Genomic DNA, 24,279 nt, shown 5'->3' on the forward strand with positions numbered 1-24,279 from the left:
CTCTTCTACCACTTTATCATGCTTTCATTTTTCTTTTGTGCACAGCTTTTGTTTTCCTCTCGGTTTTAAATGCCCTTTTTGAATCGAACAACATCTGTCTATCCTTCTGTGGTTCTATCTATCTGTCATTCGCTCTATCTATCTATCTATCTGTCTGTCTGTCTGTCTGTCTGTCTGTCTGTCTGTCTGTCTGTCTGTCTGTCTGTCTGTCTGTCTGTCTGTCTATCTATCTATCTATCTATCTATCTATCTATCTATCTATCTATCTATCTATCTATCTATCTGTCTGTCTGTCTGTCTGTCTGTCTGTCTGTCTGTCTGTCTGTCTGTCTGTCTGTCTGTCTGTCTGTCTGTCTGTCTGTCTATCTATCTATCTATCTGTCATTCACTCTATCATTCTATCAATCTATTTATCGTTCATTCTATCATTAGTTCTATCATCTATCTATCTGTCATTTGTTTGTTTGTTTGTTCATTCACTCTCATTCACCTTATTTAGCATTTATTTGTTTACTCTCGTTCACTCCATCATTCTACCTATCAATCTATCGTTCATTCTATCATTCGTTCTATCATTAGTTCTATCATTCGTTCTATCATCTATCGTTTTGTTATTCGTTCGTTTGTTTTTGTTCATTCTCTCATTCACACCATTATATGATCTGTTGTTCATTCTATTGTTCACTCCATCTATCTATCTATCTATCTATCTATCTATCTATCTATCTATCTATCTATCTATCTATCTATCTATCTGTCATTTATTCACTGGTTTATTCTTATTCACTCTATCATTCTACCTATCAATCTATCTATCATTTGTTCTATTGTTAGATCTATCTATCTATCTATCTATCTATCTATCTATCTATCTATCTATCTATCTATCTATCTATCTATCTATCTATTGTTTATTTGTTTACTCTTGTTCACTCCATCATTGTACCTATCAATCAATCAATCAATCGTTTTTTCTATCGTTCACTCCATCTATCTATCAATCTGTCATTCTATCTACCTATCAATCTATCTATCATTTTATTGTTTGTTCTATCGTTCATTCTATCATTCTGTCATCTGTCTGTCTATCTATCTATCTGTCATTCATTCATTGGTTTACTCTTATTCACTCTATCATTCTACCTATCAATCTATCGTTCATTCGTTATATCGTTAGTTGTATCATTCATTCTATCATCTATCTGTCATTTTTTTGTTTGTTTGTTCGTTCACTCTTATTCATTCTATCATTCTACTTATCAATCTATCGTTCGTTCGTTCTGTCGTTAGTTCTGTCATTCATTCTATCATCTATCTATCTGTCGTTTGTTTGTTCATTCATTCACTCTTGTTCATTCCATCATTCTACCTATCAATCTATCTATCGTTCGTTGTATGATTCGTTATATCATCTATCGATTTGTCATTTGTTCATTTTTTTGTTCGTTCTCTCAGTCACTCTATCATTCCGTCTATTATTCTATTGTTCGTATCTATCTTCCATCTATTTTTCATCTATCTATCTATCTAACTATCTATCTATCTATCTATCTATCTATCTATCTATCTATCTATCTATCTATCGTTTTTCGTCCGTCTTAACATCTTATCATTTGTTTCTTTATTCATTCTTTCATTTGTTTTATCACTCTGTCAATTTGTTGTTCTATCTATCAATCTATCTATCTAGCTATCTATTGATCATCTGTCTACTTTTTCTTTCTGTTTGTCTTTTATTCAATTTAATGATCTATCTATCTAGTCGGCCTTTCTTCCCTTTTCCCTCTTTTTCTCGGTCTCTCTCCCTCTGTCTGTGTGTTCCGGCTGAGAAAGGCCCACCGCACGCAAACACAAAGGGGCATTGTATTCCGGGTAAAATGTGGTAAGCAGACGCTGGTGGACGGCCCTAGCGGTTGCTGGCAGGCAGACACACTTCCTAACGCTGCCGGCACATGAGCTCTTGTTTTGGGAAAGCCCTGAGTTATGGCGGCTGTGGCGAGGGGCATTTTTGAAAGCGGGACGTGGCTTATTTTGGGAGCCAGTGGGGTGGAGTGTAAATTTAGCCCCCACCACAAGGTCACCCCTGGATCTCGTTCTCTCTGTCTCCCTCATTAAGACATCCGTACATCCATCTATTGTCAGGGCGGGACCACCGTGTGCCCACTGAAACTCATCTCTCACTTACTCCATCAAATTGGTTCCAACAAGTCTGAAAATACATCTCTATGCTGTGCTCGGGGGTCTTTTCCAGGGGCTTTGAAGTTTTTCTAGAGGGTCAGACTTCCCAGCGGTGGTGGTGGATTACTGCGGTTCGGCTGTAAAAATAGAGCCACATAATAGAACTGTGCGCCAGCAGAATTATCTCCACCAGAGTGCATTATATAGAAATATGGGATTTTTTTTTTTTCCGCTAATTTTTTTTGTCTCTTTTTAGTTTTAAAGGTGGTGTTTGTGTAATATCTTAAATATTCTATTTTTCATCCAAGCTTAATGTGGAGAGACTATAAATACTTCACAAAAAAAATAAACCATTTATAAATACTGTGACACTATGTTCAAAACATTGCTCTCTGTGTTTAAGCAGCGCAACCAGCCAAACCCAGCTACATTAAGTAAACCAATGACGTTTGATTGGTGGCAGAAGTAACTATTTATTAAGAAACCTGTTTGAAAACAATCATAATTTTGCTTTTCTATTTTGTGGCTCGCGGTGCATTGCACAGTTCGCCTTTAAAGGATAAATGATATATTATAATATATACATTTTATAAAAGTGCCTAACTACCTTATAGTTTATTTTAAGTGTAAGGCTTATCCTTAAGAAGAGGTCTTTAAAGAAACCCTCAAAACACACACAAATTCCACTTTATAAGGTTGTGTGTGCGTATGATAATGGTGATGACTCTGTGCGAATGACATCACCGATGTACAACAGTCATGGTGATTCTCATGTGTTGCGAACTCATAAATGAATGCTGCTGGTCAACCACAGTCAGAAGCAAAAAGTGCTTGGTCAACAGCATGATTTTAATGAAACGCTGTACATTGTCTGACCACATATGAAAGAACTTTTTGAAAAGAGCAGACTGGAAGAGTCTGAGAAAGCGACTTCTTGGCTTGGGAATGGCAAGTGTTTTCAATATGAGCTAAAAGAGGCACATTTTGCTGGGAAAATCAGTCTGCTGTTTATTACGGCAATGAAATATTTTTTTCAGTACTATAGAAGTAATATCAAGACTGGTGCGGTGTATTCTTCGTCTTTTTTTAATTCGTTTTATTTTTACTCCCTAACATTCAATAATGTTGGTAAATGTTTACACATTTTCCACCCTCTTATAATTAAATGGTTTGTTTTGCAGCTGTGTGTAAACTTCCTCTGCACATTTGAAATGTGATAAAGCACTTCTTTGTGGGTTTAACTGCTAAAGACTTTTTTAAATACACAATTACTTTCAATTAGAGATGAAATGCCACATCATCGGACATGCAGTGAGAGTGACAAAGTGAAAGTGATGCAGTGAGTCTCTCTGTGTGAACGTGGGTGCAAATGTTCTTGCATGTGTTTGACATCCAACTTGATTAATCAAAATGCTATTAAACTCAAAACCGAGTTGATGTTAATGCACATTTAAACAAGTAAAAAGAGCTAGGGAGACTGTGAGCATATGTAATGTGTGCAAATCAGATCTTACTCTTTACTGATGTTTCCTGTGTCTCCCGCCAGTGATGTTTCAGAAGCTTCAACTGATGCACATGCCTCCTCTAGGGGCCAGTAGGACGACTGTACCACCATGAAGTTAGTCCAAATCCAACTAAAAGAGGAAATGACATTGAAATTGCACATATCTCCATAAAACAGCATTTGATTTATCTCTCAAGGGAGGCATTTACTTACTGCGGAGTCTTAATACTCCTAACAGCGTAATAAATCTTTGTACTTTTCTACCGCAAACATTAACTCAGATCTCTCTCTGTAAAACACTTCCTGCATGCTCCATGAAAAACAGACTGTTTTGGTGACACGATTCATCGTGCATTTTCAGTATTATGTCACGTAAAACATCTCAGCATCTAAGCATTTTTAGTTGCTGTAAAACAGATACACTTAATAATTTGGTGTGTAATTTTCATTCAGAAGTTACTACTTCAGAAGTTTCAAGCAATGCAAAAATGCACAAAATTGTATTTGTACCTTAATTAATGCATGAGAAATTGAGAAGACTGGTGTCATATTGACATCTGAACCCATCAGATATTTCATTGAGTAATGTGTTTTTTGAAGTCTTTTGAAGTTTATTCATCCTTATAAGCAAATATGGCTTTAATTTTGTGCTCTGTGTGAGAGGGAGCACTTCTGGACAGAAATACAAAATAATTGTTTGTTTTACATTCTCTGAAAAGATCCATATACGTTGCGAATGGCGTCATCTGTAATATTTCAGCACAATAACAATTCAGAATCATCCATCAGCGAAATATGCTTTGATCTGACACGCTTTACTTAAAATATAAAACAAATTACAGCTTAGAGTGAATCATTCACCGCAGGCTTCACTGTATTTGACAAAAGGCGGTAAACTAAGCTTCATGACAGTCAACAGTACCGAGAGCGTGTTTACATATTCTATTAATATGAGCATTGTGCATTGCTGTTATTTTTCCTCACATGAGTTTGAGTATTAGTATGCATGCGATGAAAATGAAAATGAAAGATGACATGACGAAGACTTGACAAAGATGCGTTGCGCTTTAGATGTTTAGGACGCTGCGATGATGTCATTGGGGACACCTGATATGAGGTGGGGCTGAAATTCAAGCGTGTAAACGGGAGATTTAGAGTTGACTGCAGGTCATCCGTGCTGCTTTCTCAGGCAGACAAACCCGCAGCTGAAACACAAGGAGACACTGTACGGAAGGAATGCTCTCTGCGGCTTCCAGACTTGCTCCCTCTGTAATTTGTAAACGTAAAGAAATGTGCTGCCGCCCACAGAGGGGGGAAGATAGCAAATCCACAGACTTATGTCAGCATTTTATGCCCCGATTTGATTTTTATCTGCGGGTACGGAGGCCTGTGTGTGTGTGTGTGTGTGTGTGTGTGTGTGTGTGTGTGTGTGTGTGTGTGTGTGTGTGTGTGTGTGTGTGTGTGTGTGTGTGTGTGTGTGTGTGTGTGTATTTGGGGGGTGATGACTAATGAAGTAATGTTTTACCAGTGCAAAACGTTTGGGCACATATCTGTGGTTTCTTCAGATTCAGTATTCCTCAGATTGTCGTGTTGCTTTTGCATGAAATCTAAATGGGTTCGTTTGTGTGTGTGTGTGTGTGTGCGCGGATGCTTTCAACATTAACCTTAGAGGCGTATGAAGTTACTTTTGACTTGCTATTGGATAAAGAGTGGATTTAGTTTGGCATGTGAACTGTTTAACATCTTTGTCACTACTTAAAGAGTGCAATGGAGTGAAAAGCCTACATTTAGGAAAAATGTGGAGCTTTTTTATATACAGTTATATACAGTTGAGGTCAAAATTTTACGTACACCATGCAGAATCTGCAAAATGTTAATTATTTGACCAAAATAAGAGAGATCATACACAATGCGTGTTATTTTTTTTATTTAGTGCTGACCTGAATAAGATATTTTATGTAAAAGACGTTTACATAGTCCACAAGAGAAAATAATAGTTGGATTTATAAAAATGACCCTGTTCAAAAGTTTATACACTTGATTATTAATAATATGTTGTTACATGAATTATTTTTTTTATTTAGTGATAATTGTCCCTTGCTTGTCCTGAAGAGTTAATCAAACAAAAAAAATCCTTTAGGTCACACAAATTCTTTGGTTTTTCAGTGGTTTTGTGTATTTGAACACTTTCCAACAATGACTCTGATTTTGAGATCTGTTTGAGAGTCGTATACAACAATTACAGAAGGTTCAAACACTCACTGATGCTTCAGAAAGAAACATGACGCATTAAAAGCTGGGGGTGAATTTAATTTTTTTGTATTTGAGGATCAGGGTCAATTTAACTTATTTTGTCTTCTGGGAAACATGTATATTCTGTAGCTTCTGAAGGGCAGTACTAAATGAAAAAAAATATGATATTTAGGCAAAATAAGAAAAATGTACACATTCATTCTGTTCAAAAGTTTACACCCCCGGCTCTTAATGCATAGTTTTTCCTTCTGGAGCATCAGTGAGCATTTGAACCTTCTGTAATAGTTGCATATGAGTCCCTCAGTTGTCCTCAGTGTGAAAAGATGGATCTCAAAATCATACAGTCATTGTTGGAAAGGGTTCAAATACACAAAAATGCTGAAAAACCAAAGAATTTGTGGGACTTGTAAAAAATTTTTTGAAGAACAGCAGACAGTTTAACTTCAGGACAAACAAGGGACTCATGAACAACTATCACTAAACAAAAAAAGAAAAAAAAAACAGCTGTGGATCATTCAGGTAAAAACACAGTATTAAGAATCAAGTGTATGTAAACTTTTGAACAGGGTAATTTTTATAAATTCAACTATTATTTTTTCATGTGATCTATATGTAAATGTCTTTTATGTGAAATATCTTATTCAGGTCAGTACCAAATAAAAATAACATGCATTTTGTATGATCCCTCTTATTTAAGTAGATAATTAATGTTTTGCAGATTCTGAAAGGTGTATGTAAACTTTTGACCTCAACTGTACTTCTTGAACCACAAAATCTGCATCAAAATAGTTTAGTAAATATGTTGTTTGATTGAAGTTTTTATGATGAAACCTGTGGCGAAAAGCCTCTAGTTATTGATTTTGGTAGATATGAGGGCAAAAATGATTTGCAACAAATGCATGATATTTTTGGAATAACTTCTAAAGAACCACTTCAGCAAATGGTTAACCAGTTTTGTCTGTTTATTCAACCACTTTTGGCATTTCATAACCTCTCAAATGTCTCATACGAATCATGTTTTTAGTAGTACAGTAGGCACAGTGTTAGTGTATGCACATATATTACAAATTTATCTCCATTGTGATTGAAGCAGTCAGTGTAAGCCCACTTTGCACGTCCTTTGCAATAAATCTTTTCCCTCACAATTATGAAAGGCAATTTGTTGCCGTTCAGGCATACTGTATCGATCCTGTGCCAACCAAAGTCTTTTTGGTGGTGCTTTTGGCCACAGTGTTTTTTTTTCCTCCCTCCCAAGTGGAGTCTTTGGATTCTGGCCTTTGGAATTATTTTACATATTTGTAGTTTTATAAACCTCTTTGCGGAATTTAATAGTTTATTGTATTATACCTATCTAAAATAAAGTATATGGGGTTTTACTTGAATCATAAGATTTAATAGCATTTGTGACCCTGGACAACAAAACCAGCAATAGCCAAAAATACAATAATATTTTATGGGTCAGAATTATAGATTTTTCTTTTATGCCCAAAATTATTAAGATATTAAATAAAGATAAAGTTCCATGAAGATATTTGTAAAGTTCCTACCATAAATATATCAAAACTTAATTTTTGATTAGTCTTGCATTGCTTTTGTTTTTTGCAATTTCATAAGTCATGACGTGAGAACATTCACAACTGAGCAACTTACCGTATATTAGCCAAGTTTTTTTTGTACTTTCTGTAAATGCATAGGGGGATTCCCTTTTTCAGTGTTCAGACAAAATATTTTCTTTTGTTCTCAAAATGTATGATATTTTCAGGGTTTCTCATTATCTGCAACATGTTTAGTACTAGACAGATCACGTTACCTCGAAATCAACATTTAGACGTTGCATGCAATAACTTCATGAATCAGGATGCTTGTGCAATGCATAGTGACAAACAAGTTTAAAAAAGAGTTGTTGTAGTTTTTGTTGCGTTTGGGGAGAACATAAAAAACAAAACAAATCAAAAGATCTCCTGGAGGCATTTAACCCTATTGTACCCTTAAAGAATGATGGCATGTTGGTGCGCTCGGAGTCTGTGCATGGAATATTTTTCATAGTTTGAACTTTATGCTGTTTTGGAGAGCTTGTGCCTCTTTGTATCCGCTCACATCATTTCTCAGCGCTTGATTACTGGATGTGCATTTGACGCGGGCTGTAAGCTGCGCCTCTCAGATCACATATCAGAGGGACGCGCGTCATTAAGGAGGGCGCGTTGCCGCGCGACTGTAACCGTAGAAACTGCGCGCGGAGTCTGAATATGACAGGAGTCGGTCTGAGCGAGTGCGGTCACGTATTAATAATGAACAGATGCTGAAATATCACCGATATATGCATGCACAACGACCCCTGACCAGCTTTGGGGAGGCTTCTTGGCACGTTCGTGTTCAGGATAACAATTTATGTTACTGTGTTTATTCTTTTTTTTTCATAGAAGCATATAGGTTTATATGACTGGCGTTTAGAAAACTGTTCTAGTGGCGCCAGAGGATAATTTGCGCTGCCCGAGACGAACTTCGACGGATTGCGCCCCCAAAATTACCTTTATATTTACATTTAGCCATTTAGCAGGCGTTTAAAATTTGTCTACACATATCAGGCCTATATAGCACACATATATTAGGCTACAACATATGTGACCCTGGACCACAGAACCAGTTTTAAGTAACACGGGTATATTTATAGCAATAGCCAAGCATACATTGTATGGGTCAAAGTTATAGAATTTTCTTTTATGCAAAAAATCATTAGGCTATTGCCTAAAAATCATGTTTCATGAAGATATTTGTTAAATTTCCTACTGTAAATATATGAAAATTTAATTCTTAATAAGAACTTCATTTGGACAACTTCAAAGGCGATTTTCTCAATATTTAGATTTTTTCCACCCTCAGATTCCAAACATTTTCAAGTAGTTGTCCATACATCAATGGAAAGCTTATTTATTCCGATGTATTTCAGCGTTATTTGGATGATGTACTTTCAATTTCAAACAACTGACCTTTATGACTGGTTTTGTGGTTCAGAGTCACATATATGCCCTAAAATTGATTTATTAATTAGAACAAGCAAGATGCAGCAATGCACTTCTTTTAAATGCATTCTTATTGTTTATTAGAAATAATTTGTATTTGCTAGTATAACAACAGGCACGCTGTAATGTAAAGTGTGACTCAGTTATTGCATTTGTGTGAATAATTAAAATATCCTAGTTTATTTAAAGTCTTTAGGCTGTGTGCAATACATGTCAACATTTGCGTCTATTTCGACAACAGTTACTCAGTGCAACGGGCGGATGGAAGGCGTGAAAAGAGGAAGACATTCGCAATAGGTCTTTCGAGCAGATGTTGATGAAACATGCTAATGATCTTGAGATGGTGGATAATGTGCAAATTTTTTTGCTCTCTTAGACCATTAGTGTGGGTGAGACTTTGACTTCCTTTCTAGGCTATATTCACATTATTTCCCCACATGGAGATGAAAATAAACATCAGTGGTTTAACAGCAAAAAACTCTGCGATAACATAAAAAATATAACAAGCGGATTCTTAACTTTTTTAGGTTTTCGTATAATAATAATAATAATAATAATAATAATAATAATAATAATAATAATAATAATACGTATTATTATTATTATTGCGTTTACATGGCTGTTGTCTTTTATAGTAGCTATATGAATTCTAATTATTAAAGACGCATGTTTGTTTTGTTTTTGTTTGTTCTAATGAGATGTTCTCTTCATGCAACCAAACGCTGGTTTCAAACTGAGCTCATCTTTAGTATGTGAACCCGCAGATTTCTGGCACGAATCCTGCCAACAAGAGCTAAACCTCAAGCTCACTGCACATATATAACTCTGAAACATACACTCCCTCTTTCTCTCAAAGAATGAGGCAATAAAAGAACGAAAACAAGCAGCATGAAATGTATTAAATTACTGTTACGAATTAATCGACTGCTAAAATGTGAACCACGGTAAATTGTAATAAATTATATCGTTTTATATAGAAAACGTTTACAAACATTTATATCATAGTAATTAATTAATAACAATTGCTTAATTTGTGTTGCGAATTGAAGATTGTAAATAAACAGCCTGTTCTTTCTGATTGCATTTAGTTTCAGCCGTGCTGAGGAAAACTAATAAATTTAATTTTATGCACATTTTTTGAAATTGTATAAATGTATATAAATGTTAGTAAATAAATAAATGATTATTTTAGCAGTTTGTAGGGAAATAAGACGTGCTTTTCCCAGTTCACTAACCGTGAACAATGCGTTTAGGATTTGTTAATCAGTCAATTAATTAGTTTGTTTTTCTCGTGTTCTTACAAGCCGCGTAAGGACATTTTGTGCATCATCAATAACCATTAAAAAACAAGCAAACAAAAAAAACAGATAAAAATGAATTCATTCAGATGCCCAACCGTAGCTGCGAGAATCGCTTTATTTCTGCCTCTCTGTTTTTTTTTCTTTCAGTCTGTCTCCCTCTCTCTGTCTTTTTCCCTCCCATTCAGTGTTAGTTTAATGTGCTTTAATTCGCTTTCCGAGGCGCCGCTGAAAAGTTTTTAAACGACACATGCGCCAACTAGTGGCGACAGTGTGAACTCAGGGTGTGTCAACCACACAAGAACTCATTAGATTCTAATTAAATACCATGTATGAGACTTATAAAATCCATTAGCATAATTATCGTTGTTCTGTTATGATGGAGTAAAACCGTTAGTTATTAGAAAATTAATTGGGAAAGACGTTTTCAGTTTTTCCTGTGCAAAAAAAAAAAATAATAATAATAAAAAAAAATACTATTAGGCTACAATTTGAGCATTCTGCTTAATTGTTATTGCAACTGTTTTTAACTTAATTTGTGTTTGTGTTGTGACAATTAATGTTAATTAACTGCTCCTGGAGTGCTAAATACCCTACATTATTTGTTTTACATAGCCTAGATTAAACAACATGGCACACAGACCTGAATAGCAACAAAAGATATTTTAATTTTTGTCTGTGGTTTTTTAAGGTTACACCTGGCAGACTCTAAACCTTAATCCATTATGTGCCCTAACATGTAAGGAGAGGATTGAAATATTTAGCCCTATTGATTGTTCATTAAGTATATGGCTGATAATAGAGGAGCTTTCAGTTTTTCTTCGGCGCGTTTAATGGAAGCATCAAACCCAGCCCTGCTCGCTGATTGGTCGACTAAACCCGGCCCTGAACGCTGATTGGCGAAGCGCGTAGCGCACTTCAGGCTATAATGAGATGAGTAAATAACTCTTGTCTGCAGAGCGCGGAGCGCAGCTTGTGCAAGCCCGTTCGTCTGACGACCACAAACTTTTTTCTATTTTAAACTCACTTTTACGCCTAAGCATTCAGTTGGAAGCAGAATATTTGAGAACTAAACCGGACTTCATTGCAACTCGTCTGGATTAATTTGTGTGGACTTTATTTTCAGAGACTCTGGACTGATAGGACTGAAAGTAAAACTGACATCCAGGAGGAGCGCACACACCTGCTGTAATGTTACACACTCTGGAATAAATGCGGTTTAATAAGTAGCTTTAGAATAATAGTTTCATATTATTTGAGAAGCATAACTTACTTGTGTCAGTTTTGTGTTTTTTTTTACTGCGTATTCCTTTCATCTTGCAGCGCAAGAGCATATGTGTGTGCACTTGCGGTTTCTTGGTTTTTGCTGAAGTCAGTGGGAAACTCAAGCGCTTCTGCACTGAACGGTCACGGAGGAGTTTTCCACGTCCACTATCACGGACTTGCTGTACTTACCCCATCTGGGTGCCTGAGCTCTTCACGGGGTCTCATTTGTAATCTGTTGTGATGCATATTCCTGTAGACCCGAGCACGAGCAGACGGTTCACGCCGCCCTCCGCCTCGTTCCCGTGCGCCAAAGTGACCGAAAGCCCGAGTATGAACGCACCGGGTCCGCTGCGGGGCGGGCGGCCAGTGGAGAGCCGCTCCGTGGTGGACGTTTTGGCGGATCACGCTGGAGAGCTGGTGCGCACCGACAGCCCCAACTTTCTCTGCTCGGTCCTGCCGTCACACTGGAGGTGCAACAAAACTTTGCCTGTGGCTTTTAAGGTAGGCTAAAATATTCATTTCTATAATATAACTTATTTCAATGGCGTTGTCAGTTAACGTTAATTCACAAGTGAATAAAATTCGCGCTCTCCTGAAGAGATAACCATAGCAACGGTATGATGTTCGAGCGTTTTCCGTTAGAATCCGGTACAAATGGTACAAAAAAACTGTAAGTTCTGTCATTATTTATCACTTCTCACATATTTACGTAGAATACCCTCAAAACAAAATGTGTTTTTATACACAGAGTAAAATATCTAACATTTGGTTAACTAGGGTCGTCAAATCGATGGCGCGATCCGAGCTCACCAGTTAGTCTTCTGGAAATTAATTTACTGACAAAAATTACTTTTAAAAGTCTATTTACCTGAAAGTAACTAAATAATTTTATAAGCAGATTTGTTTCTGAATATCATCCTAGCATACTTGACTGATAATATTAACAGAAGATGAAAACAAAATACTGAGCACGTCCTTTCATTTCTATGATAATTATCTATTTTTTTTTATTAATGTATTTGTTCAATTTGAAATAGGCCTCTTGCAATATTATAATAATCACGGCTAACAGTAACGTTATTCCACTTATAATGTTTAATTTGCAAAATCATTACTGTTGTTAATATCTAAATTGTATTTATTTTTATATTTAGTGTATATATAAATTACAACCGTGCACAATGCGAACGTAATTTAAATAAATTGTTAAAATAGAAGAGAAAACAATGCAAAACTTTGCATTTGCATTTATGATATTTAAGGAAACGACGTACTCGCGAAGCTAATTATAAATATTTCAAGTGCAAATAAATAGAATAATATTAATAGAATTGTCAATATATTATAATCATGTATGCAAGTTTATATTGTAGGCTAATAATTATTGTGAGGGTTGCAATCCGGGTTTGTTTGGTTTGGGGTTTATTGAGGTTTGTGTGTGTTGTTGATTGGGTTGATCTGTGTGTTTATCAGGTGGTGGCTCTGGGTGACGTTCCTGACGGGACTCTGGTCACGGTGATGGCGGGAAATGATGAGAATTATTCCGCGGAGCTGAGAAACGCGTCTGCCGTCATGAAGAACCAGGTGGCGCGATTCAACGACCTGCGCTTCGTGGGAAGGAGCGGCAGAGGTGCCACATCTATCAATCTGTTTTTCTGTCTGTCTGTGGTCAGATGCATGCCTGTGGTTGGAAATTTAACAACATATTTATACATTATGATAAAAACAAAAAAATAAAAATTGTATTTTTTCTTCCAAGCACAATTTGACATTTCTAAAACTTAAACACATTAGCTTAAGTATTGCACAGTAAAAACTGAAAAAAAAAAATTGGGTAGCCTACATATATAACAGCATGCATCAATTGCTTTTCCCAAAGAAATAATTTCCCCACTGCAGAATTTTTCTTGAGCGATTTGAGGTTTAAAAAGCCATCTTGTTTGTGAAAAAAAAAATTGGGTAGCCTACATATATAACAGCATGCATCAATTGCTTTTCCCAAAGAAATAATTTCCCCACTGCAGAATTTTTCTTGAGCGATTTGAGGTTTAAAAAGCCATCTTGTTTACACACCTAAAACACCCTACCTCTTACATAGCTCACATTCTTTCACAAGCTTTTCCTTCTTGTCTTTTTCCTCTTGGCCTCGCTCCTCGCACTCACATTTTTCCTGTAAATGTTACACTTTAAATAGTTGCAGACGGATGAGTGGAAAGCGCTGCAGTGTGCGAATTAAAAGTACCTTTCATTTCTGCAGTCAATTACCCCACCCTCATAGCCCTCATACAAGCCACGGCTCTCTCCCCCTCAAAGCGCAGCTTCATTGCATTTAGAGATCACACACACACTCACACACACACACACACACACACGCACACACATGCACACAGACACAGCGGAGTCCCGGGAACAATCTGGAACACATTGTCTGACTAATCCACATCATAAACGCATTTGAAAGCGCATCAAAGCAGTAGTGCTGTCTCTTTTCAGAGGAAACTCATTCATTTCTCCCAGCTGTATGTGACCCACCTCACTGGGATTGTGCATGAATCTTTACTTCATACCGCCTGAGGGAGTTTCTGTTTTACCTGAAGGCTTTTCTGGTGTATAATCAACTTTATATAATGTAGTAATTTTTCATAACCGAAAGTACTAAAAAGACAAAAGGTACAAAGCTGTCAGGGATGGTATCCTAAGGTACAAAAGCTAAAAGGTACACTTTTGTACCTTATTATTGCATATTATTATCTTAAAGCTGCATTTAAAGTGCTTTGAAAGTACATATTAGTGCATTTCAAACTGGATACCGTTCCAGTTTTGTACATTTCTTTTCTAAGGTTTACATGATAGTCCCGTACGCCACTTTTCCAGAATAAATTTAAAGAATATCAAGCACATATGTGACACTGGACCACATTTTAAATTGAGATATATATTTTATATTTATAGCTGAGTAAATAAGCTTTTCATTGATTTATGGTTTGTTAGGATAGGGCAATATTTGCCTACAAGATACAACGTTTTGAAAATCAGGAATCTGAGGTTGCAAAAAATCTAAATACTGAGAAGTTGTTAGTTCTTAGCAATGCATATTACTAATCAAAAATTAAGTTTTGATATATTTTTGGTAGGAAGTTTACAAAATATCTATGATTTTTGGCATGAAATGAAAATTGACAATTTTGACCCATACAATGTATTTTTGGCTATTGCTACAAATATACCCATGCCACTTAAGACTGGTTTTGTGGTCCAGGGTCACTTATTATGCAAAGAAAGATGATTTTGTCATAAGGATGTTGCTAAAATACTGGCTACACAGTATTTGTTGTTGTTTTGAACCACAAACACTTTGTGTTTCTCGTCGCTACACTCAATCTGACTCAACAAATTGACAGTGGGGTCCAAAAATCTGAAACGCTAATGAAAATGCTTCTCTTTTGCAATTTTTTCAGTACAAATGTTATTATCAGCATAATATTTTCAGAGAAGTTATCATGTATTATCTTGTCGTTCTCAGGAAAGAGCTTCACTTTGACCATCACTGTGTTCACCGGACCTCCCCAGGTCGCCACATACCACCGTGCTATTAAAGTCACCGTAGACGGACCTCGAGAACCAAGACGTGAGTACCCAGAATTTCCCTGAATGACTATCAATAAGAGCGTCAACAGTGGTCTACGACCGACTTTGCATGAACTCAAACAGTGTGTTTTATATAACACACTTTACCAGGAGCTGTGTGTTTCTTTGTGCATCACAAAGAGTTGTCATCAGTTTTATTGATTCATCGTCTGTGTATAATTTCATGCTAGACTGCAAATCACAACTCTGGTAGAAAAGCATTTCTTTTGCGGTGTTTGCTAGTGAAGGAAAGTATTTGAGGAGGTGATACGAGATGAGATAGTCTCTCCTTTGTGTCTGCTTTATACCGTGTTATTTACTGCAGTAAAAACCAGCCTGAGCAGTCTTTAGAATGCGTGCCAAGTAAAACAGATTAGTTAATCTGTTGGTTCCTGGAGTTTTTCTTACTGTATTAAAGCAATTGCACACTACTGTTGCTAAAGCGGTGAATGTGTGTAATGGTTTTGATATTACACTATATTGGGATGGAGTACTCGAACATGTATTTGAACTATTTTCGGGGCACCAACGGCTTTAAGAGACCTATGAGTCATTCGCAGATGATAGCGTGGAATAGAGCCACGGCGTGTGTGTGTGTTTCCAAAGAGTACAGTGTATTTTTGTGAGTAAGTGTTGGTTTCGATGTCTCTTTGTATTCTTGTGTTTGGGTGTATACATACCTGCACAGCTGCTTGTGTTAATATTAAACAGCGAACAGTCCTTCGTGGTCTAGATGGTTGCCAACCTCAGATGTCAGTTGTGGTGTGTTATTAAGCCGTTTCGGGCGCAGAGAGCAAGGGTGCGTCTCGGAGCCGCAAACACAGAGGGTTCAATGAAAGTGGCCACTCTTTCTGACCAGCGGGGTCAGCAGTGCCTGACCGCATTAGAGCCGCTGAATTAACACAGCACTGAACGCCTGCTAGGGGTACAGATCCATAACGCTAATGCAGCCTGCGACCACAACAAGAGGAGACCAGAGAGAGAGAGAAAGAGATAAGAGTAAGTCAGTGCGGCTGTTTACAGAACTGTTGTCATTTTTTGTTCATACACTAACCCACAGAAATACTTGGGACACTGTAATGGGTTTATGAATGTAATTGCACTAGTATTAAACCAAGTGGAAATTAAAAAAAGATAGCACAGGTGCACTTTTAAAGTGAAACGGCAGACTAATAATCTACCATTCCATGAAAAGACTTATTATAAAGGTAATGTTAAGTGAAGCCCTCATGAAGTCTGTCAAGAATATGCGCAGCTCATATTTCTAAATAAAAAATATATATATATTTTGCTTAAAGAAAAAGACTGTTTTTAGAAACAATTTTTATGTAATTATGTATTTGTTTATTTAAATATAATTTTTGACAGTTAATTACACCCCACTTTCAGTTCTCACAATTTAATGCAATATATATTGTTTTTATGACATATAAATTAAGTTATAAATTAATTAATTCAATAATTATAATTAAAAATGTTTTTTAATGCCAAAAATCATTAGGATATTAAGTAAAGGTCAGGTTCACTTAAGATACTTTGTAAATTTCCTACTGTAAATATATCAAAACTTTATTTTTGATTAGTAATATGCATAGCTAAAAACTACATTTTAACAATATTAAAGGTGATTTTCTCAATATTTAGATTTTTTTTTGCACTCTCAGATTTCAGATTTTCAAATAGTTTTTCTAAATATTGTCCTATCCTAACAAACCATACACCAATCAATGACAATCAAAGCTTATTTATTCAGCTTTTATATGATGTATAAACTCAGTTTTAAAAAACTGACCCCTTAGGTTTTGTGGTCCAGGGTCAGATATATATATATATACATTTTAGATTTGAATTTATGCATATATTATATGTTGTATTACCTTGTTAATGCTGAATTGAATCTTAAAGAGTTTTATTGCAGTATTTATGTTGCTGAAAAAATGTGAAAGCATAAAATGCAAAAAAAAAACAAAAAAAACTAATGACCCTAAAAATAGGTTTAATTTTCTTTATGCATGTTACTTTTTTCTTTTGAATGTTTGAAATGTGACCTGTACATGTTTTAGTTCATTACGATGCCGCTTGCTTTGATATTTTATAAAATGCAATGACATGTAGTAATGCAAAGTGCATGCAAAAATCCTTTTTGGTTTAATCAGGCACTATGTTTACCTTTTGGTTACGTCTGTAATTCTAGATTTCCTCATGCATGTCATATTTATCATATTGGCTGACAATCGCTTGGCCTGTAATGACTCCTTAGAGCTGTTTCCTGTAGAGCGGGTCACACTGCCGTACCTGTAGCCGATGCTCACTCAACTAGCACCAATGAGCAGGTGCTTCAGACACAATGCAGTGTGAAATGATGTGTGGTTTCACATGGTTATGGTGGTGCGGTTGTATTAGACTTTGAGTGTGTGAAATTACTTCAGACCCGCAACAAATATCAGAGGATACGAGACTCTGCTTTTAACAAACAATAAGTTATAAATATTAAATGATAATAATCTGTGACGTTATTTTTTTTGTACATTGATCATCCCGTCATGCTGAATACTAATGTTTGATTGAAGTCTGAAGATTCACTGCATTGTTCATTTGCAGATTGTGTGTGAATATGCACTGGAGTGTGTGTGTGTGTGTGTGTGTGTGTGTGTGTGTGTGTGTGTGTGTGTGTGTGCGTGTGCGTGTGTTTATTTTACCTTTGTCAGATATGTTGTGTTGATGGCATCTTTCATAAGAAAAACCACACCCTCTTCTCCCCCAGGCACGGGCTGACTGAGGCTGTATGTGTACTTTGATAGTGCTGCCAATAGAATAATACCTCATTAATGTTTACCTGTGGAGTTGATAAACCTGATAGACGGGACCCCACACACACTCACACATTGTTAAGTTTGTATGTTTTATAGGGACTTTCCATAGATTTTCTATCTCCTAAACCTGAACACAACCCTCACAGAAAACTTTCTGCATTTTTACATTTTGAAAAACAGTCATGTAGTATGATTTGTAAGCTGTTTTTCTCACACACTCTTAAAAATAAAGGCTCCAAGGGGGGGGGGGGGGGGGGGGGGTTTGCAGTGATGCCATTTTGAAGAACATTTAAAAAATCTAAAGAATCTTTTCTGCATTTGAAAGGTTTCATGGACGTTCAAGGTTCTCCATGGAACCGTCAATGCTAATAAATAATCTTTATTTTTTTAAGAGTGTTGGTCCCCACAACTAACACTCTTAAATAAAGGCTCCAAAGGGGTGTTTTTGCAGTGATGCTATAGAAGAACCATTTTTGGTTCCCCAAAGGACCTGTTTTACATGACCGGTTCTTAAAAGAACCATTTTGAAGAGCATTTAAAAAATCTAAAAAAAAACTTTACTGACTATAAAAAAACCTTTTCTGCATTTGAACGGTTTCATGCATGTTCAAGATGAAAAATCAACATTTGGTCCCCACAACTTACACTCTTAAAAAAAGGCTCCAAAGAGGTGTTTTTGCAGTGATGCTATAGAAGAACCATTTTTGGTTCCCCAAAGAACAATTTTGAAGAATATTTAAAAAATCTAAAGAACCTTTTTCGACTTTAAAGAACCTTTTCTCTATTTGAAAGGTTCCATGGATGTTCAAGGTTCTTCATAGAACCATCGATCCCAATAAAAAATCTTTATTTTTTAAGAGTGTGGGACCAAAAAATGTCTTCAACATTTAATCCCCACAACTTCACTCTTAGAAATAAAGGCTCCAAAGGGGTGTTTTTGCAGTGATGCTATAGAAGAACCATTTTTGGTTCCTCAAAGAACCTTTCAGTGAACGGTTCTTAAAAGAACCATTTTGAAGAACATTTTTAAAAAAAAATCTAAAGAACCTTTTTCAACTATGAAGAACCTTTTCTGCATTTGAAAGGTTCCATGGATGTTCAAGGTTCTCCATGGAACTGTCAAAGCCAATAAAGAATCTTCATTTTGTGTGGGGACCAAAAATTTCTTCAACATTTGGTCCCCACAACTTACACTCTTAAAAATAAAGGCTACAAAGAGGGTGTTTGCAGTGATGCCTTAGAAGAACCATTTTTGGTTCCCCAAAGAACCTTTCAGTGAATAGATCTTAAAAGAACCATTTTGAAGAACATTTAAAAAAAAAAAAAAAAAAAAAAATTCCACTATATAAAGAACCTTTTCTGCATTTGATAGGCTCCATGGATGTTAAAGGTTCTTAAAAGAACCATTTTAAAGAACGTTAAAAAAAGTCTAAAGAACCTTTTTTGACTTTAAAGAACCTTTTCTGCATTTGGATGTTCAAGGTTCTCCATGGAACTGTCAATGCCAATAAAGAATCTTTATTTTTTAAGAGTGTGGGAACCAAAACATTTCTTCAACATTTGGTCCTCACAACTTACACTCTTAAAAATAAAGGCTCCAAAGGAGTGTTTTTGCAGTGATGCTATAGAAGAATCATTTTTGGTTCCCCAAAGAACCTATCAGTGAATAGTTCTTAAAAGAACCATTTTGAAGAACATTTAAAAAAAAATCTAAAGAACCTCTTTCGACTTTAAAGAAGGTTTGAAAGGTTCCATCGATGTTTAAGGTTCAGCATGGAACCATCAATGCCAATAAAGAACCTTCATTTGGTCTCCACAACTTAAACTCAAAAATAAAGGTTCTTTATTGCCATCGATGCTTCTAAGCAGTACCTTGAACATTCATGGAAAATTTCAAATGCAGAAAAGGTTCTTTATAGTCTTTATAGTTTCTTTAGATTTTTTTAATGTTTTTAAAATGGTTCAAGAATCATTCACTGAAAGATTCTTTGGGGAACCAAAAATGGTTCATCACTGCAAAAACACCCTTTTGGATCCTTTATTTTTAAGAGTGCAGGGTTTACCTGGACCATAAAAAATACTGAAACACAGGCATCTTGTTAAAATAATAAGATAAATGCTATTCACACTTTATAGCATAAATACAGCTTACCTAGAAAGTTTCATGTGCAATTCAAAGTGTTGCTTGCCGTTTCTTTATAATTATATGTAAAATTTACTAGAAATTTCTGATTGAAAATCGTTTCAGAGGAAATCCAACACCGACTTTTTTTTCCCAATGTGTATAAATGTCATTGCATAGCAACCTGTCAAACCAAGCAGCATTCATTTTAAAGATACATGCACACTTATCAAGCAAAACATGACCAGCTGCCTAGAAGTCATTGCTAAAAGCCTCATAAAAGCTTGTGCGGCATTTGCGGCATTTGAGCACAGACGCCAGCTGAATAGAAATTTCATTGAGAAGAGAAGAGACGAGATTATAGTCAGGGGTTTCAAGTTCAACCGTATTTGCATTTTGGCACACAGCTCGTAGAGGGCATGTAAATCTGTTAACAATATCATTTGCTGTGTTATTTTTCCACAGATATCACTCTGTGTTTCTGTAAATAAAGGAGTGTACATGCATACATTAGTGTGCGTGTGTGCGTGTAAAACACCTGCCAGGTGTGTCATCCATTAAATAATGCATGCCACACCCATAGATACGAAATACATAGTTGTGCATTTTGCAGATGATATTAAAAACCAAAAAATAAATGTATGAATCTCTTACATGGGTACTTTGAAAAAGTCTGATTGCAATGGGTTCCGATGGGAGTCTAAAAATCTTGAATGTGTGAGTGTTCTGCGCATTTTTAATGGTGCCATCATCACACTAATGCTATTAACAGCCATTCTGCTGTCTGTGCATCATAAGAGCGCCTCTTCAAAGCAGCGCTAACGGCGAGTGGCAGCTTTCGTCACCGCTGACGTTAAATATGAATGGAGCCAATATCGGACGGCAAATGAATGGAATGCTTTTGAAAAATGAACAGACGATTCATTACAGTGGAAACGCATGCAGTGCAGATTTAACCATTGGATACTAGAGCTCTCGCTACAAAAGGCGTCTTGTAACGGATGATTCTGTCCTCTCATTATCTTCACCTCCCGGTCATATTTTCTTTTCTTTGAGGGATAAACTCTACAAAGGCTGACGAGAGAGACATGAGGTGTCTACACCCCTGCACAACTTGAACTTCCTTGTTTATTCTTTCACCCAAGCAGATGCCATTAGCAGCTTTAAAGAGTAATTTAATAAAGTAGCATAATAAAGCACCTCACAGTCCATGATAAACGTCTGAGAGGCATTGAGTAGGAGAGGGAGACAGAAAGGGGAGGGAGGAGTGTTACGGGAATATTATAGTGAATCATCTGTTTATTTTTCTGCCATTTTTAACAGTGAGGAAAATTCTGCAAATAGCCTAATTGAAGAAGCGAGATGTGCCCAGACTTCCAGTAACACACACACATGTCGAGCTTGTTGGGAAAAGGAGATTTTCTCTTTGTCAGAGTGTAGTGTTTCAGCACTTTTAAATGGGTCATATCATGAGGAATCAATTTATCCTTGATCTTTCGAGATGAAAGGCTTCATTGTGCCATGAAAAATGTTACTTTTCAAGCTCAAATTTTTCTTGTTCCGCACTTCCACGGCTTTCTGACGTCACGTTTAACCATGGCCGCCGTATGTTAAACGATGTCTGTTTGATTTTCAGAAACTTGACCCATCCAATGATGGCGAGATAATAAAGAGGAATTAGAATAGATTCTATTATTTATAAATATGGGAAGATCTAAAGATACGATTCGATGTAGGAAAGTCTGTCAAACTTTGCAGATCATTCCGAAGAATCCCAATATTAGAAACGGGTGTCTGAGTTTTTTATGAAATCACTGATCTTTCCAGACTGATCTGAACAGTTTAAGCAATACATTTCAGTGCGAACTGTCTTGCAAGCAAAAGCAGTAAAATGTTGTTTCTTATTGCACATGTGCAGAGAACATTTATGTCAATTTTTAAAAGACAAATATATATATAATAAAATATATTTAAAAATATATCTAAAATTATAAATCATGTATATAATATATAAATATTATATATAAAAATAAATGCATTTTAATTCAAATGGTATTCTTTTAAGATTATTGTTTAAAGGTTAGATAATGGCTGAAATAGAATTATTATAAGAAATTATAATTAGAATATACATATAAATTTTGTTCGTGTGTGTGTGTGCGTGTGTGTGTATATACATATATATACATATATATATATATATATATATATATATATATACACACACACACACATATATATATATATATATTGTGGCGAGGCAAAGGATCACACGACAAGGGGGTATGCAGTTTGTCCCCGGAGGGTGAATTTATTAATAATAAAGGTGCTCGTGGAAGTGAAGACTGTGTGCTCGAAGCTCCCTTGTGATACTCCTTCCCCGTGGCAGTGTGATCCGTGCTGTGCTCTGTCTGGCGATGCTGATCGGTCACGTGCTGTTTTCTGTAGGAAGAGTGAGGGAAAAGTCATTAGCCGTGTCTTCGGAGACGTCTCTCACCAAACTAGTGTTGGCGGCGGCTTATATGGCCGCCGCTTGATTACTCGCCAGCCGGGACCGATCAGGTGTGGGAGGGGCGTGGTTGCTGCTCCTCGTCGGTTACCAGGGCGACGCTGATGAGGACTCAGGCCATGTGTCACACTCCCCCCCCCTAAGCATCGCGCTGGTACTCGGTGTAGTGGGGATCTTGGGGTGGAGGGAGGAGCGTGCCCTGACAGACCTGCGAAAGCTGACCAGATCCGGGAGAGACCGTCGGCGTTGGCGTTGGCCGTCCCCGCCCGATGTTGCACCGTGAAGTGGAAGTCCTGGAGCGCCAGGAACCAGCGTGTCACCCGGGCATTGGTGTCCTTCGCCCGGGCCATCCACTGTAGGGGTGCATGGTCAGTTATTAATGTAAATTTTCGACCCAACAGATAATACCTGAGCTCCAGGACTGCCCACTTCACTGCCAACGCCTCTCGCTCAACGGTCGCGTATCGCCGCTCGGCGGAGGTCAGCTTCCGGCTGATGAAGATCACCGGGTGTTCCTCCCCGTCCTGTATTTGGGACAGGACGGCTCCCAACCCGGTATCCGACGCGTCCGTCTGCAGCAGGAAGGGGCAGTTGAAGTCTGGGGCCCGTAGTACTGGCTCTGAGGTCAGGGCCGCCTTGATCGCCCTGAAGGCCTCCTCTTCGGTCGGGCCCCAGGGTGTCCTCTCCGGTTGCCCCTTCCTGGTCAGGTCTGTCAGGGGGGCTGCTAAGGAGGAGAAGTTGGGGATAAAACAGCGGTAATAACCCGCCAACCCCAAAAACGCTCGTACCTGGGTCTTGGTCGAGGGCCGTGGCGCAGAGAGGATTGCTGCCACCTTCTTCTCCTGAGGTCGAATGAGGCCACGGCCGACTTGGTATCCCAGGTACTTGGCCTCCGAGAGCGCTAGATGGCACTTCTTGGGGTTGGCGGTCAGTCCAGCCCGCCGGAGCTCCAAGAGCACCCTCCGCAACCTGTCCAGGTGGTCCTCCCACCGCTCGGAGTGGACGACTACATCGTCCAGATACGCCGCAGCGTAGGCCTGATGGGGGCGGAGCAGGACGTCCATCATCCGCTGGAACGTAGCTGGGGCCCCGTGTAGGCCGAAGGGGAGGGTCCGGTACTGCCAGTGACCTGATGGTGTGGAGAAGGCCGTCTTCGGTTTAGCTTCCTCCGTCAGGGCGACTTGCCAATACCCTTTTGTGAGGTCCAGTGTGGAGATATACCGGGCCCTCCCCAGGCGATCTAGTAGCTCATCTACACGGGGCATGGGGTAGCCGTCGAACTCTGAGACCTCATTTAGGCGGCGGAAGTCGTTGCAGAAGCGGAGGGTGCCATCCGGCTTTGGTACCATGACGATTGGGCTGGACCACGGGCTGCGAGATGGTTCAATTACCCCCAACTTCAGCATTTCCTGGATTTCCTCCTCAATAGCCTGGCGCCGAGCCTCAGGGACGCGGTAGGGCCGCTGCCTGACGATGACTCCAGGCGGCGTGCGGATATCGTGCGCGATCACGTTGGTCCGCCCGGGCAAGATGGAGAACACATCCGAAAACTGACCGACCAGATGTTGCAACTCCGTCTTCTGGGCAGCCGACAGATGGGGGTTGACGTCGACAACCACGGGGTCTCTGGTGGTCAGGGCCAAGAGATTGCTCCTGGTCCCGACCCAGCGCTTGAGGAGGTTAATATGG

The 24,279-nt window shown here is 37.9% G+C and overlaps 1 protein-coding gene across 1 annotated transcript in view; it reads left to right on the plus strand.

The window, feature by feature from the left end:
• LOC141325839 (runt-related transcription factor 3-like) overlaps window positions 1-17,447 on the plus strand; it is a 37,792-nt gene extending 20,345 nt beyond the window's left edge. Inside the window, exons 3-6 of the mRNA XM_073834569.1 lie at window positions 11,776-12,020; window positions 12,993-13,149; window positions 15,043-15,147; window positions 17,341-17,447. Of these exons, the coding sequence (XP_073690670.1) occupies window positions 11,776-12,020; window positions 12,993-13,149; window positions 15,043-15,147; window positions 17,341-17,447 (614 nt within the window). The remainder of the gene's footprint in view (window positions 1-11,775; window positions 12,021-12,992; window positions 13,150-15,042; window positions 15,148-17,340) is intronic.
• Window positions 17,448-24,279: the final 6,832 nt, after the last annotated feature.

This window comes from Garra rufa, chromosome 2 (assembly GCF_049309525.1).
Source record: "Garra rufa chromosome 2, GarRuf1.0, whole genome shotgun sequence".
NCBI lineage: Eukaryota > Metazoa > Chordata > Actinopteri > Cypriniformes > Cyprinidae > Garra > Garra rufa.